A 15,766-nucleotide genomic window follows, 5' to 3' on the forward strand; every position below is an offset into this window, starting at 1 on the left:
ATAATGCATCATTTGATGAACATGAAACAATTAACTAAAATGTGCTAAAAAAAAATAATGAATGAATGATTGACTGAATGAATTAATGAATGAATGAATGAATAACAGATGCATTTGCCCCCAAATTAGAACAGAAGGCTCATACCACTGCGCAGGTTGAGTATGTGGTGTTTGTCCAGAGACCAGCCGCCCAGATTGGAAGGTTCCAGCTCATAGCCCTGAAGCATAGCCGTTCTCTTCTCCCACAACACCAGACTAAGACATGATTCATATTCATACCCCACAGAGACTGAGAGAGAGAGAGAGAGAGAGAGAGAGAGAGAGAGAGAGAGAGAGTGAGAGAGAGAGAGAGAGAGATAGAGATAAATGTATCAAAACAGCATATAATTAATTACCTACATGACAGGCCAATATTAAAGATGATTAATTTACATACAATGCAAGCAGATTGGATGGGGAATCTAGCAAGAAAATAGTGAGGAAGAATATAAATATTTATTTGAAAACCACATGCTAAATTAACAAAAAAAATTTTTTTTTTTAAATTCAGCACTTAGAGACACATATGAGGCAACCAAAAGCAATAAGTGACCCTGCAACAATCATCACATTTCTCTTTCCAGCTTTGCCGACTGCTGGGCAGAAGTAGGACATATCAGGTTCTGGGCAAGCCTTCACAAATCACTGCAGCTTGGGTGCTTTCACAACCACAAAGAACCTTGGTAAAGTGTGAACATGATTTGTTCAGACACCCTGTGGCTGGACATGACTTCAGATTTCACTTTTCAAACAGGACTGTGTGATCTGTGCTGCTGCCACAGGGTCATTACAAGATCTGTGCTTCCACAAAAACTTTCCTTCCAGTTCATGAAAAGTGGATCACAACTCCATGAAGCCATTAGCATAAATACATATGGATATATACCAACGAGGCAGGTGAGAATTTATAGCTGCATAGACGCGAGAGGGACTGTGGGTATAAGAACCCCAAAATATAATAAAGAAGCCTAAGAGATCGAGAGCTGGAAGGTAGACAGGCTGGGAAAGCAAGGGAAAGACAAAGAGAGATTAGTGGGTGTTATAAGGAGGTCACCCTAGACAGAGTGCTGTTCTCAGCGTTTCCCTCGGCTCACTGCGGCTGCTCTCTGAACCTGTGTGTTTTTCTGACAGGGACGGTCAGGCTGAATGATCCTTGGGACCTACGTTCACACGGATGAGCACAAATCCTGTCTGATGTGTTAACTCTCAGTGTGTTCAGTCAATAGAGTGACCGATTAACCATTCCTGTTTAACTGATGTGTGTCCAGGATGCTGAACGGTCAACACAGCCGGCCAGGGTCCCAAATCAACAACCGCCAATTGGCAAAAGTGGGTAAATTTTATATTTGGCAGGTGAATTTCGCAGTGTCACAAGCCAGTCTGGAGGATGACAATTTTATAATGGATTAGTTACACTAGATTTGTGTGTTGTGACGCGGAGACCATCTATCAGTAACGTAATTTACAGTAGTGAAAACCTTGACAAGACGAATTTGAAAAATGGTGCGGTGGGAAAAAAGCACGACTCAAGTTCTCCAAAGCATGAGAGCACTTACCATTAACTATAAGAGCAGAGTTTAATGTGGGCCGGGTACCACGTCAAGTGCTGACAGCATTTGTGCAGTTTAATGCACTTGAGTGATGTGTTTTATGCATTTACCAGCGCATAACTTACATTTTACGGTTACATTCCTTTTCTGTAATTGTTATGAACTGAAAATCATCCGCCAAACAATTTGTATTAACAGTAGTGATGCACCAAAAATATTTTTTTTTTTACCAAAACCTAAATTAAAGTTTTTTGTTTAGCCTAAAACCAAAACCAAAAATACATTTTATTTAATAATCAAATAATTAATAAAATTTATTTACTAATCAACACTCAAAAACGAAGCTGTATATAAGCAATTAAACTGCAGCAAAGGCTACATATTCAGCTATGAACACTAAATGGCTTTCCTGAGATAAAAGTAGTTACGTGACAGATTGTTATACATACAAGCGGTTTTATTGATGTCATTCTGCATATGAAACACTGATTAAGCGATTACATGAGACAAGACAGATTTCAGTAAGTTGTACTGTTTCTTTCTACATACCTTCTGATGTTCATTCATGTATATTTCGTGCTATAACTAGTAGGGGTGTGAACCTACACTGTTCTCACGGTTCGGTGCGATTATGATTATCATGTCATCGATTCAGTTCAATTTGATATCACGATGTACTGCATCCTCAATTTTAAATTTGACTTCACATGTATACAATTCTGTCAATGAATGCAAGCAGTCAGATATATGAACTGAACCTTCAATTTTACCTGCTCAAAGAAAACACGCTTCTTGAATGCATCAAGCATCAAGCATCAAACAAAACACAAGTCTGGGCACAGAAGACAACAGGAGCATTTAGAACACACAAAAGTAAATACTAAAAGTGATAGCTGCCATTCATCCACGACATACATGAGACAGTAGCTCTGCCAGGCGTTAACAGCTTGGGGTGAAAACAGCTGACGTGGTTTCTCAAGTTAGTGGTATTAACCCCTGCATATTTTATTTGTGCGTGACATACAGCATGTGTCTTCTCCAGGTCGTGCTTACCAGGTTGTTCATAAAAGCTGAAATAAGCTCAGATGTAGGTTTTTAAAGTAGTTGGAGCATTTTTAATTACTCGCACTCGCGTCTCGCCTCCATCTGCCATAGTATGCTACCGCGACAAAGCACGTACAGTACGCGACAAATGATGTCAGAAAAGCGTCAGTACATTATAATCGGTTATGGTCTATTACTGAACCGATACCGAATCGTCCTCGTCTGCATCGCGATGCATCATAGAAACGATTCATTTCGACACCCCTAATAACTAGCAGTAAAGAGGAAGAGATGATCGGTTCATGTGCACAAAATAGACACTGAAAAAGTGCCATCTGAGAAGTGCAAATTAAACATCACTGTTTTGGTCAATTATTTCAGCCTTTCAAAACTGTTTCAGATGAAAATGAATTTTCAGTTTGGGCCGGAATCAATAAAAGGAAATGGAATATATGCGGTTGGCGAAATTTAGGTGCATCACTGATTAACAGCAAGCGACTCTGCGTCAAAAACATGAGCATTTTTTAAGAACAACGACTGTAATGGGATGATAACATTTATGGGGAAATTGTGTTGGAGCATGTGTGCTAATAACAATCGATAGTGTGTGCTTACCCACTGCATCAGAGAGGCCGTAGACACGCTGACCGTATGCATCAGTCTTGTCCCATATAAAGGTGTAAGCGAGGTTAGGTGAGGCGTGGAACCACTTTTGGAAGAGGTGGCCCTCCACAGCAACCATCAGATGGACTTTGACTAGGCTGAGGGGCACCACGGCTTGAGTCATGGTGATCTTGAGCAAGGAGCGGTAACCTGAGGTCCGGGAACTGAGGTGACAGAGCTTCAGACTGGTGCCAGGAATCTCTAGCTGCTCATGCAGAACCTGGTGGACAGATGGAGGAATGACTTTCATGTCATAGGAAAAGGGTATTTTCAAACAAAAAAGGAAAATTATTAAGAAGGTCAGAGGGCAGAAGAAAGACTAAGAAAGATGAGAGGACAGGGAAATGCCAAAAAAACTGAAAGAGTATAATTAGAGTGAAAGTGGTTGATGAGGGATGACCTGTGAGTTTTGTCAGGTTAACAACCTGTCAGCTAATTTAAGAGAGAGTGCTCAGGGCGCATGAATAAAGTGAAAAAAGAACAATATTTGGGACACTAAAATGAGCAAAATTGAAGGGTAAAGTCTAACTGAAGAATCCCATCAGTGCAAACTGCATTAATCTGCTAATTACAGTAATGGAGGTCTCAAGGAACCAAGGATCTCATCACACCTGTGTCTCTGGAATGATGGACCTCTCTCCTGGCCTGGAACTGAAGAAAGAGGAAAGGGGGGAGGCCACTACAACAGGATCAGGTCTCACAAATCCACTGAGGTCACAGCTTGGGATGGTGTTCTCCTCTGTCTTCAACATCAGAGTGTCCATGGCATAGAAAATGTTCCAAGGGAGCCAGACCGTGCGTTCTTGACTCAGAAATGGAGCTCGCTCGAAGCGTAGGGTAAAAGAGGCTCCACCATTGGCAATGAGGTCAAATCTAATGACACAAAGAGAAAGCAAGGGGGAAAGGCAAACAGAGTGCAAAAAAAGCACTTGTGTTATTCTCGGTTATTGATAGCGCTATTACATTCTGAATGCTTTAACCATTAAAAGATGCCATTTCGCTGGGAGGGATAATTAATTGTTTTAATATATTGCAGTCATTTCAATGGAAAGACTGAGTTTGCTCTGCTCTAAATGAATCTAATAAAGATTTGTTCATTTAGCATGCAGCTCTCTAAATCACTAGAAGCTTATGTAAACAAGTAAGTCACAAAATAAGGATTGGCGGCAGAAATAATCAAAGTGTTTCAGCGGGGAAAGGGTAGTTTGTTGCTTGGATGTGGGTTCCATCCATCTATCCAACCGTCCATCCTTTTCTAGTTAAAAATCAGTTACATGAATTTCTTACATTAAAATTCAAATTGCGATTATGCATCCACTTTGCTACCTCAATTCGAATTCAGGAATTAAACTGGAATTATTTAAGTGGTATTATCAATTCCATTCTGAATGGCATACAACTCTGGTCCGTACAAGAACTACATTGAACTTACGTTCCATCCTGGCGTGTGAGGGTGTAGCCGTACTGGGGGTACTTGACAAATGACACATTAACTCCCACCAGCGGGGTTCCATCTGTAGTCACTACCTGACCTCTGATCAGTGATGCCAGACTGGAGAACACAGAACAAACAAGATGACATCTATAACCAATATATCCAAAGAGATAGCATAAATAAAAAAAATAAAAAAAAATGATCATACATTTCTCATTAGACAACTAATCTGTCAGTCTTTCTATGAAATAAACAGTAGAAAGAGACAGGAAGATGCAGTAGCACCAATCAATATAGTTCCTCAAAAATAGCTCAGGGTTACGAAACAAACTGACAATAACTATCTCAGCATTCAATGTTCTCTCAACAAATTGTGTGTACTTCAGTGGATATTTCATTTTTCTCCAACCATACAATGCAGGAGACATGACAATTACCCACTTCCCACCTAAGCAGGTGGGAAGTTGTTGTGTGCAGTAGAGCAAGTTACCTTGCGTTAAAGGGATTGTCTGCAGGGATTATATGTGTGCTGTCCCGGCCCACTAGCATCTTGACACGGTCATAGAAGGAGCGGACTTTTTGCTCAGGGTGCTGGCCCTGCTGGATGACCTGTAAGGGATCCCTAGACCCTCTACAAAGTGGACTGTTTTGGCAGGGACTTTGGATACAGCAGTCTGGATCCATACAGTCAGTCAGACCATCTAAAAGAAACAAAACAGTGGTGTGATGAGTAATGTCATATTACAATGGTGCACAATCAATCAGAGCTGCCTAAGGCTGCAAAAGATTTCTCTATTCATCTCCTTCTCTGTTGAAAAAAAAAGAAAAGAAAAAGAAACATTCTTCATCTGTTGAACAAGAGGCCGTTTCATCAAAGTGTTCTCGTTCGTTTTGAACACAAAGATGTGGGATTAGAATTTTACCTCAGTCCCAGTATTCGTTTACCAAAGAGTTTAAAAAGTGCTTTCTTCTTTCCCTCACCTTTAGGCTTTGATTTAAATTACTTACAGCAGAACATCTGACGTCCTTTTTGTAATTCCTTGTTTCAGATGAAAGCCAACAGTCCAATTCTATTTATTTTCTGAGCACAGTCATCATAATTCAAAGGCTAGCTTATTCCTATGAAATTTATAAGAATTGTGAACAGAGATATACATACAGACAGACAGAAAGTTGCCAAGTCTGGTTAGAATTGCACATTTACCTCCAAAACCTCAAACGACTGAGTGTACTAAACAGTCACTCTCATTCCATCAGAGAAATGAAATACACTAAAGCTGTGGGGTGTAATCTGTTTGATGTTTAAAAAACTTTATCCTATGGCAGCTTAATTTGTTGAGACACCTATAAGCAAGCCATTCATAGGATGACTTCCTCGAAAAGTGTAAACACTGTGGTGCTAATAAACTCTGTCAGACAGCAACTTCTTGCTCAATTAATGGTGTAAGGTTGTGTTTAGACTACCTGTTTGCAGGAACAATGGCAAACAGGATAAATGTCTGTGAAATCTGTAAATATCTTTGCTCAATTCCGTTTGGAATTATGTAAAATACACCAAAAATACACACAGCAGCTGTTCCTGTGCACATATGACTGTTCCAATAACATGCAGTCTTTGACACAAAGTTCCCAGAGAGTAAACAAAAGATCTCTCACCTCCTTCATTGTCTTTGTTGTCTGCACATGAAGTCTCCATGGCGACACTGCAGCCCGTGCCTCTCCATCCAGTTTTGCACTCGCAGTGCCAGCTGTTTTGACCTAGCAGACACTGTCCATTTCCATTACATCGGTTAGGACAGCCATCTGCAAGAGCCAGAGAGAGAAGGAAGATGGATTGAGAAAGGCAGAAATCCATCATGCCAGTTATAAGAGCATGGATGTGTCAATGATTGTGACCTAAAATTTGGAAAACAAGCTAGAAATGGTTTCTAGGCTTTAGGTTTGCTTTAAAGTTGAACTTAACTAAATTTAATTTAATGGAATCAAATAGAACTAAAATAAATGGAATTACTATTGATTAATTATTGAATATATTCGTAAATAACTATTTTCTGATTTAAAAAAAAAATTATACTTTTGGCTTTTAAATTGTTTTCTAGTTATGCAGTTTGTTACCATCTTTTTTATTTTTGTAAGTTTTCATAAATTGATCTTGACAATCAACTTTTTGTTCAGCTGTTTATTTGCTAAACTTTGAATCTCCACTGAACCAAAATTAGTAGATGATTAGAAAAAAAACATCATTTTGGCATTGTTTGCACCAGCTCTGAGACAGCACACAAAACATATTAACATGAAAACGGCAGACATAATCCAGACAATCAAAACTGACTGCCACAAATGAACATGAAATGCAAATCAGAATGATCCTTTATGTTAATATGTATCTAGGTTTTCAAACTTTTGGCCGTAACACTATATAGGCAGACATGCATCAGTGCTCACACACACACATATATATCTGCCACCAATGCACTCAATGCCTGTCTGAGGGGGTGAAGTATATGAAAAGCATTATTATTCACACCTCAGATCAGTTCAAACTCTCAGAGAGCAATTAAATTATCTTCGGTAGTCTCCACTGATAGATGCTGTTGGTAGCAAATGAATTTATCTGAACTCATCCATTCAGGAGGGGATATTTGTAAAGAGCACATACACTCTCCGACTGTTCATTTACAGTAGCTGATTTGATTTGTCTGGATAGAGAGCAATGCTCTCATGTAAGAATGTGGTTAGGACAGACCGGAGTCTACAGATCAGATTAGGACGGCTCTTTAGGTCGAGGTATGAGACTGTGTGTGTGTATGTGTGTGAATGCGTGCATGCGTTTGTGTGTGTGTCTGCGCGCATGTGTGTGTGTGTGTGTGAGAGAGAGAGAGAGAGAGAGAGAGAGAGAGAACCAAAGACTTTAGAAAAAGAACATAGTGTGGGAGAAAACAGAGGTGTGGAAGTATACTTGTTTAAAAGATGTTTTATAAATAGAGACAGAAGTGATTTGATAAATATACCACAGGTTTTTTGGAGTGAAATGTGGCATGTATGTGGGTGTTTAATATATGCAGTTAGGGGATAAACAGTCATCCTAAAAGACAAAAGCGAAAAAAGCTCGTAACAAAAGTTTTAAAAAGAAGAGCATGGATTGATGTGAATGTTTTAAGGAAGCTCTCTCTGGGATAGCCAGATACTGAGATATACAATAAAAAGACTACGCACTATTCTTCTTTAGCCGCACCAGTCCATAATTGAGCACCCTGGAGATGTGACCTGACATTTCCGAGTCATCAGGAGTTGTGTGTAAATAAAACATGCGGTCTAAAATTCTCAGCACTGCCGTGGGCATCGTCTCTTACCTCGCTGTAAAACAAAATGCATGCTGTGACCCCACACTGTGCCATCAGAAACCATTGTTGGTGTTTCGGAGTTTAATCTCCAACAGTTAACACTTCTGTTAGCGTGTCACAGCCTCCGCTTATGGTTACCCTGGAAACACAGCCTTTTGGAAGGAGCCAGTTTCCTTCATCACAAGGCTATATAGTATTAGGCAGCTGACCTAGCACAGGTGACACTTCAGATGATTTGTGATGAGGAAAAAAAAATGGCCTTGATCAGAGGAGTGTGAAAACCCAGCATGCACTGGGATGCATCAACCATTGTAACTCAAATCAAATGTTGCTTTAATTAATGTAATTTTCAATGTCTGGGGTCCTTGAGATGCCACATTAACAGCCTGCTATGCATCGATTGTCACGCAATATTGAGCTGAGAGAAAAGTCACTTAGCAATGATTGCCTTTTAAATGGAGCTGCCATTTTAAGCAGCCAAATACTTATGAAACACCAGAACAGTAAAATCTATGGTGACCATTGATCTTCCTCATTGAGCAGCACTGAGTAGGGTCCCTCTTTCATGCCAAAGGCCAGTCGATTCTCAGCACACTAACTAGAATAAAGTGGGGTTTCACAAACTATTAAGCTATCTGGCTAAAGTAATGTGGGTTGACTCTATTGTAATCTACTTAAAAAGGAGCTGAGATTGCCTTGAGTTATGGGTCAGCGCACACGGTATGAGAGAGATACGCAAAGGTGAGATTGGGAAAGAAGCACACTGCATAGCAACATTTAGCCACTGATGGATGGAGATATGGATAGAAAGAGACAGATGTATTGGTGGAAAGGAAAAAAAGGAAAAAAAGGAAAGAAAGAAATGAAGGAAGAAAGAGTAAAGTAATGAAGGAAAAAAGAAAGGAAGAAAAAAAGCGTGAAATAAGTAATGAAGAAAGAAAGAAAGAAAGAAAGAAAGAAAGAAAGAAAGAAAGAAAGAAAGAAAGAAAGAAAGAAAGAAAAAGAAAGAAAGAAAGAAAGAAAAGGAAGGAAGGATGGATGGAATGAATGAAAGGTAGGAAGGAAGGAATGAAGGAATGAAAGGCAGGAAGGAAGGAGAAATAAATGTCTTAAAAGATGGGATTTTGAGGAGGAGAAAGAATGTGTGGAAGATAAATCTAGTCCTCCTCCTAAACCGGCACCCGTCCACTGGCCTGCAGCCCTCTCGCCTTTAAAGGTCATAAAATAAAGGTTAGATTCATAAATCCTCCAAATTCGCCTTAGGAAGAGACCGATAAAGTCCCACAGGGAGTGAGCACCTACTGTATTAAATGCCCTCTGTCTGGGTTTTCCTCACCTATACTGTTTCATGTACTACTACAAAGTCAAATAACATCCTGAATTTCAACATAGGCAATCAACGAGGAGCTAAAAATTCTCACTCAAATGGCTTCTGAACTTTAGCAGAAGGGGATAATGCCATTCCTTAAAAGGAAATGTGATGTGCAGTTGGGAAGCTGGGATGCATTTGTCTTGTATGCTTCTTTACCCAGGGTGGGTGTGGTTTCCACTCATGAGCCAATCATGCATTTGATCAAGTGTAACTCCACATCCACTCAGGATACTCTAGCATACAAAGTCAATGCCTCCAGCGGCCATTAATCTGCAGTCATTTCAGCCAATTAGAGATGTGCATTTAAATCGAGTCACTATTATCACTAGCTCTTGTTCTAGACTCGCTCCTATCTACTGATGCATGAGCATTCAGGTGATCACTGTGGGCCCTGCAGTTAAACTCTTCATTATCCTACACTCCCTGCAAACACACCGTACTCTCCCTTCTAAGGAAAGCACACACACTCCTGCCCCTCCATTAGTATTCATCCTATGAGTTGGAACTCATGCAGGCACAGAGACAAAGTCATTACCATGCCTCCTGTGGTCCTGCATCCTGTGTGCCGAAATATGTGCAGTAAAAACGTTGCTTGCTGTTCCTGACCCACTCTGCACCAACGGCTCATATTCACATTTACCTTAGGATCCACTCCCTCCCGATCCCTTTCCTCGCAGTATCTGCATCCCTCAGGTACAGCAAAATCTATGTGATCTACTTTGTCTCCACTTTGCAGATTGCTCTAATTTAGCTCTTTTGTCTGAGGTGGACTTGATGGAAGTAGAGAGTAGGATGACTGCCTCCTACATCTCTGTTCTGTGCAAACATAAAGCCAGACTCAAACAGACTGCTAAGAGCTGGTGAGCACTACTCTACCTCCAGTAGAAACTGCAGTGTACTCAAAAGCAGGCATTCCCATTTTGCTTAGAGTCATGTAGTTGGCCCAGCCTTTAACCCTGCTCCTTAAGCAGTTGAAGAGAATGGGGGTGGTGTACTGTGGTGGTTACAGCTCAAGTTTATTAACTGGAGTTTGCCGGTTCCATCCGCCACAAGAAGCCATCACTATTGTGCTCTTGACCAAGGCACTTAACCTCATGTTGCTCCAGGGAGACTGTTCCTTTAATACGTTTTGGCACCATTCTATGAATTTCTTCAAAGATTCACAAACTAATGCCAACAAAAAGAAAGACTTTAAGGTTAATGCAATTGCTTGGTCAACGCATTGCAAGAGTGTGGTCCTGTTGTGCATAGGATTCTCGTATTACTGCAGTGATAACAAAGCTCAGTACTTAAGGGAGCAATAGAGTTAAATTGAAATGTCATTAAACTCTATTGGTTCTTTTCAATTAGATATTTAAAAATGTGTAACAAGATCTAATTTACTCTCTGTAAAGACCTTTGCTCCGCTACAGACCTGACAGACTGGCTTTCCCGTGGTAGGATAAAAGTCGATGATGATTTGGTGTAGCGGAGGTAAGCAAAGAGGAGCTGTACAGATAAACCTCTATTCCATGCATTCAAGAGGTGCCTGCTCGAGTGGAACCCGTTGCGCTGGCGTTGAGATTTAATATTATGTCATATATTGTTCTTTGACTCAAGCAACAACTTGAACAAGGTTACTCCAGCAGGACTCTCTCTGTAATAACTGTAAGTTGTGGTCAATATTTTGGATGAATAAATATCAATAATATGTGTAACAGTTTTATTATCCTAAGTTCTGAAGGACTGACAAGTCATTGCTCTTTCCAAGTAGATCAGACAGATTGGACAGTTCCGTAGCTCAGTTAATGCTGTTGGAGAGGGTCATTTCAAAAGCAACAAAGTGCAAAACAGATGATTAGAGCTATACTATCATCAACTGACAACAAGAATATAAACACACACGCTGAAGAACACAGACTAGCACTATGAACCTACTCGACACAACATTCTACTCCACCACGGCTACTCTACAAACAGAAGCACACAGTCGCTATGCAGCCAAGCTATCAGAGGCGGAGGGGTTGCTCACAACCAGACTAAAGTTCAGCTAGCACTAGTCACAGTACGACGAGGTACAATACCTTCAATACTCCCATCCCAAAAGTCTGCATCAGAGAGGACATTCAGAGAGAACAAAAATGCATCATAACAAGAAGACAAATGAATACATGTGTTTGCTGCATTTGAATCAGTTAAAAACAGAAGAATTCGAAGAAATAAAAATGGAAACTGAAGATGGAAGCACAAGGGTTTTTTTAGCCTACAGAAGGAGTTTGGAGACGATAAACAGACTTCCTGTCGTGGCGTACAATGGGGAGAAGGATTAAAGGCAGTGCACTTTCAGTCTTTGTCAGATCATCTTTGGAGTGACACACAAACATGCACACACGCCCACAGATGATGATAGAAAGGAAAAGGAAAATTTGAGTCTATTTTTGAAAGAGAGAAGTCAAGGTGTGACTTATCAAGGTGAAGACGCCTCTCCCTTCAATCAGCCGCAGCTATTCCGCAAGGACTGTTCATTACCCAGCAGCCCACTCATCTGCCTCTGCTGTTTGAGGCATGATCAAACACAACTAAATCTGTTCTAAGTCCAACACCAGACAGAGGAACAGTCTAATTATCCTCAATAACTACCACACACTATTGCACCTGAGCACAGCCATCATTGATCTTTCCTACACCTATTGACCCTGCTGTTCCTGATTTCTCCTTGCTGTGTCTTATGCCCTATTTAAAACTCATATAAACTTATGGTAATGTGAATACATAGAGATTTAAAGGGAAGATTTTTAGTTTGCTATTCTCCACTATTCTCTAAAAGCTTAAAACTTCTCCTCCAGAGATTTGGGCCCTGACTCTAATGACGCACTTGATTTGTACTTGCGGTCTTGCAATGACTGTCACTTGTGTCTGTGGTTTTCATAAGACTGTAGGGCAGGGGTGTTTGATTCAGCTCCTGGAGGGCAATGTTCCTACAGAGTTTTAGACAACCCCTGGCACAGGGTGTCCTATTTAAAAAAAAAAAAAAAAATCATAATACATTTTTTTTAATCTAGATGGGTGCTCACAAACGCCTGCTTTTGTAGCCGCTACAGCATGTGCCCTCTATGCACGTCACCAATGTGTAGACTCTGAGGAGGACCACAAGCATTTTGAGCAGAATTTGGGAAAGGGAAAGGTTTTATAGTGATGTACTCTATACCCCATTCTGATTGATCAGTCAAGGATGATCACTAGAACCACCAGGATGCATTTTTCCTGGTGTTCTCCTAAATCCCTGAGCTGCATGTGAATAGGTCATGTTCCTAGATCAACATCCTTTGCTGGTCCTGGTGAAGAAATTTCCCAAACGATAATCTGTGCCTAAAATGAGAGAGCAATGATAACACTGTTCTAGACCCTAACTTTAGTTCTAACCCCTTTTTCTTGAAATCTACAGTAACTGGTTGATACGAATTTTGCCCCAGGACCAACAATGATGATCCAAAAACAGGAGCCTCTCGTGTTAAGCTTCAAGGACAGATAAGAGGAAGGTCTCTATATAATGTTTATGAGAACAGTATAAGCAGAGCATGTGGCATCTGTTGTAATGGTGAGTGTAGGGAGCAGGAAAAGGTCACAGTCTGGGTCAGGGGTGGGCATATGCCTACCGATGGTGCAGTGTTCTCCATTCCAGCCCTGCTCACACTCGCACTTCCCATCCTTACAGGTGCCGTGCTTCACGCAAAGTGGGTTGCACACACGCTGGTCACAAGCCGCACCCGTCCAGCCCTCCTCACAGCGGCACGAGCCACCCATGCATACGCCGTGTGTCCCGCAGTCAACCGAGCAAACCTCTGAGGAAAGAAGAATAGAGCAGTATTACCACAATTTACATATCATACATTAGAAATCAGGAATAATGAAATGAAAGGTTATGCTAAAACATTTGTATTACAGAGGGTACAATCAAACATGCAGACTGACCAACAGAGCAATCAGGGCCCATCCAATTGGGGTCACAGCTGCAGACGCCTGTGTCTGGAATAAAAGCACCGTGACCGTGGCACTGATCTGGGCATTGTGCTCTGGGCAGCTCACAGCTGGGTCCGCCCCAGCCTGGTTTACAGTGGCACTCTCCGTTCACACAGATGCCATTATTTGAGCAGGTTGGATCCAAGCAGTCAACTGCATACAACATGTGAGAGTCATGAATGAGGATTCATCTGTCATAAATATTAAAGACCCTATGATATTGGTTTATAAACGTAGTTTTCTCTTCTGCGTTGACACAATTTCTATTGAAAAAGGAATATTGAAGGGCGTGACCCTGTTTGTTAAAGACCAAGCCTTTAGTTTGTGTCAACCACGATCATGAATTTGCTAATTGCTATTTTTAGTCAATACTGGTATTAGCTGAGGGACATTGTTTATTCTAGACATCATATAATTGTAGAAAATGATCAAGTGAAATATGAGTTATATAGGAAAGACTGTACATTTTAAATTCATTTATGCGTTAAAATATACATTTTGACTTTTAGGGATACATTAGTTAGTAAACTAGCCTAAAAATTTGTAGATGTGAACTAAAAGCCACACAACTACATGTTTAATAATCAAAGTCCTATTTTCAATTTTTTTTATACTTAATTATTTATTAGACCAAATCACTATATCCATAAGTCTTACTGTATATCTTTAGATGCTGAGAACATAAACATACAAAGAAAAGAGTTAAAGCAAAAAAAAATAATCTTTTGACTGAATTTTTCCTCGGCCAAACCCCATTTCACAGCCTGTCACACACTCAGTTTGAGAGCAGTTTTTTCTTCTTCTTGTAATTAGGAGTATAGTGAGTACATGCTTTACCTTCACAAATGAAATACTCAAAGATAATTTGCATTTAAAGAAAGGCCATTTTGAACTGCGCTTCTATTATTTACACACTTTATGAAATTTCAATGTTTACAATCTAATGCTTTTACAAGACTTACCTCTTTGTGATGTAGTCATACAAATAATTAATCATTTGCATAACTTTAACACAAGTTTTTATTTCTCAAATAATAAAAGCCAAACAAAGCTTTTGCCAAAAAGTGAGCTAATATCACAAACTATACATAATATAATATCTGTTTTTAACCTACCCATTTAGCATTATAAATAAATAATATAATGTTATTTTTTTAATTTTATCTATGTTGATTATATGAAAAGTGAACAGCATGAGTAAGATAGGATCATTAGATGCGCAATACAGACCCTTTCCAAAAATTTTGAATATCATGGAAAAGTTTATTTATTTCCATAATTCCATTCAACTTCCATAGATTATAGATTCAGGACCCACAACTTAAACGATTTCAAGTATTTAGTTGTTTATTTGTACATAATTTGGGCTTCCAGCTCATAAAACCCACGAAAACAGGATTTCAAAAATTTTGAATATTACATGAAATCACACAGTAATTACACAGTGATACCATGGTCACTGAACCAGGTTTAGGTTATTTTGGCAGTGTGGGCAGGTGCAAATCCTGCTGGAAAATGAAGTCAGCATCTCCATAAAGCTTGTCTGCTGAAGGAAGTATGAAGTGCTCTGAAAATGTCCTGGTAGACGGTTGCGTTGAGTGGACAGCACAGTGGACCAACACCAGCCGATGACATGGCTCCCCAAACCAACACAGACTGTGGAAACTTCACACTGGACTTCAAGCATCTTGGATTGTGTGCCTCTCCATTCTTCCTCCAGACTCTGGGACCTTGGTTTCCAAATGAGATGCAAAATTTGCTCTCATCAGAAAAGAGGACTTTGGTCCACTGTGCTTTATTAAATCCAGAGTCAACGCGGCCATCTACCAGGACATTTTCAGAGCACTTCATGCTTCCTTCATTTTCCAGCAGGATTTGCACCTGCCCACACTGCCAAAAGAACCAAAACCTGGTTCAATGACCATTACTGTGTAATTACTGTGTGATTTCATGTAATATTCAAAAAAATTTAATCCTGTTTTCGTGGGTTTTATGAGCTGGAAGCCCAAATTATGTACAAATAAACAACTAAATACTTGAAATCATTTAAGTTGTGGGCCCTGAATCTATAATCTATGGAAGTTTAATGTTTTGAATGGAATTATGGAAATAAATAAACTTTTCCATGATATTAATTTTTTTTGGAAAGGGTCTATATATCAGGAGACATATGGAGGGGGTCAGACATGATTTTGACCACTTCATTAAGTTTTGTTTTGTATAAAACCTTTCTTTAAAGTGAATATATATATATATATATATATATAGAGAGAGAGAGAGAGAGATAAATAAATATATATAGATAGCTAGAAAGCTTGAA

The 15,766-nt window shown here is 39.8% G+C and overlaps 1 protein-coding gene across 1 annotated transcript in view; it reads right to left on the reverse strand.

The window, feature by feature from the left end:
- tenm2a (teneurin transmembrane protein 2a) overlaps positions 1-15,766 on the reverse strand; it is a 305,507-nt gene that overhangs the window by 14,343 nt on the left and 275,398 nt on the right. The window contains exons 12-19 of the mRNA XM_084430309.1: positions 13,399-13,599; positions 13,083-13,268; positions 6,388-6,534; positions 5,222-5,432; positions 4,729-4,848; positions 3,908-4,169; positions 3,249-3,516; positions 146-289 (exon numbers count right to left, since the gene is read on the reverse strand). Coding sequence (XP_084286435.1) covers positions 146-289; positions 3,249-3,516; positions 3,908-4,169; positions 4,729-4,848; positions 5,222-5,432; positions 6,388-6,534; positions 13,083-13,268; positions 13,399-13,599 — 1,539 coding nt within the window. The remainder of the gene's footprint in view (positions 1-145; positions 290-3,248; positions 3,517-3,907; positions 4,170-4,728; positions 4,849-5,221; positions 5,433-6,387; positions 6,535-13,082; positions 13,269-13,398; positions 13,600-15,766) is intronic.

The sequence above is a fragment of the Rutilus rutilus genome (assembly GCF_951802725.1).
Source record: "Rutilus rutilus genome assembly, chromosome: 14".
In the NCBI taxonomy this organism is placed as follows: domain Eukaryota; kingdom Metazoa; phylum Chordata; class Actinopteri; order Cypriniformes; family Leuciscidae; genus Rutilus; species Rutilus rutilus.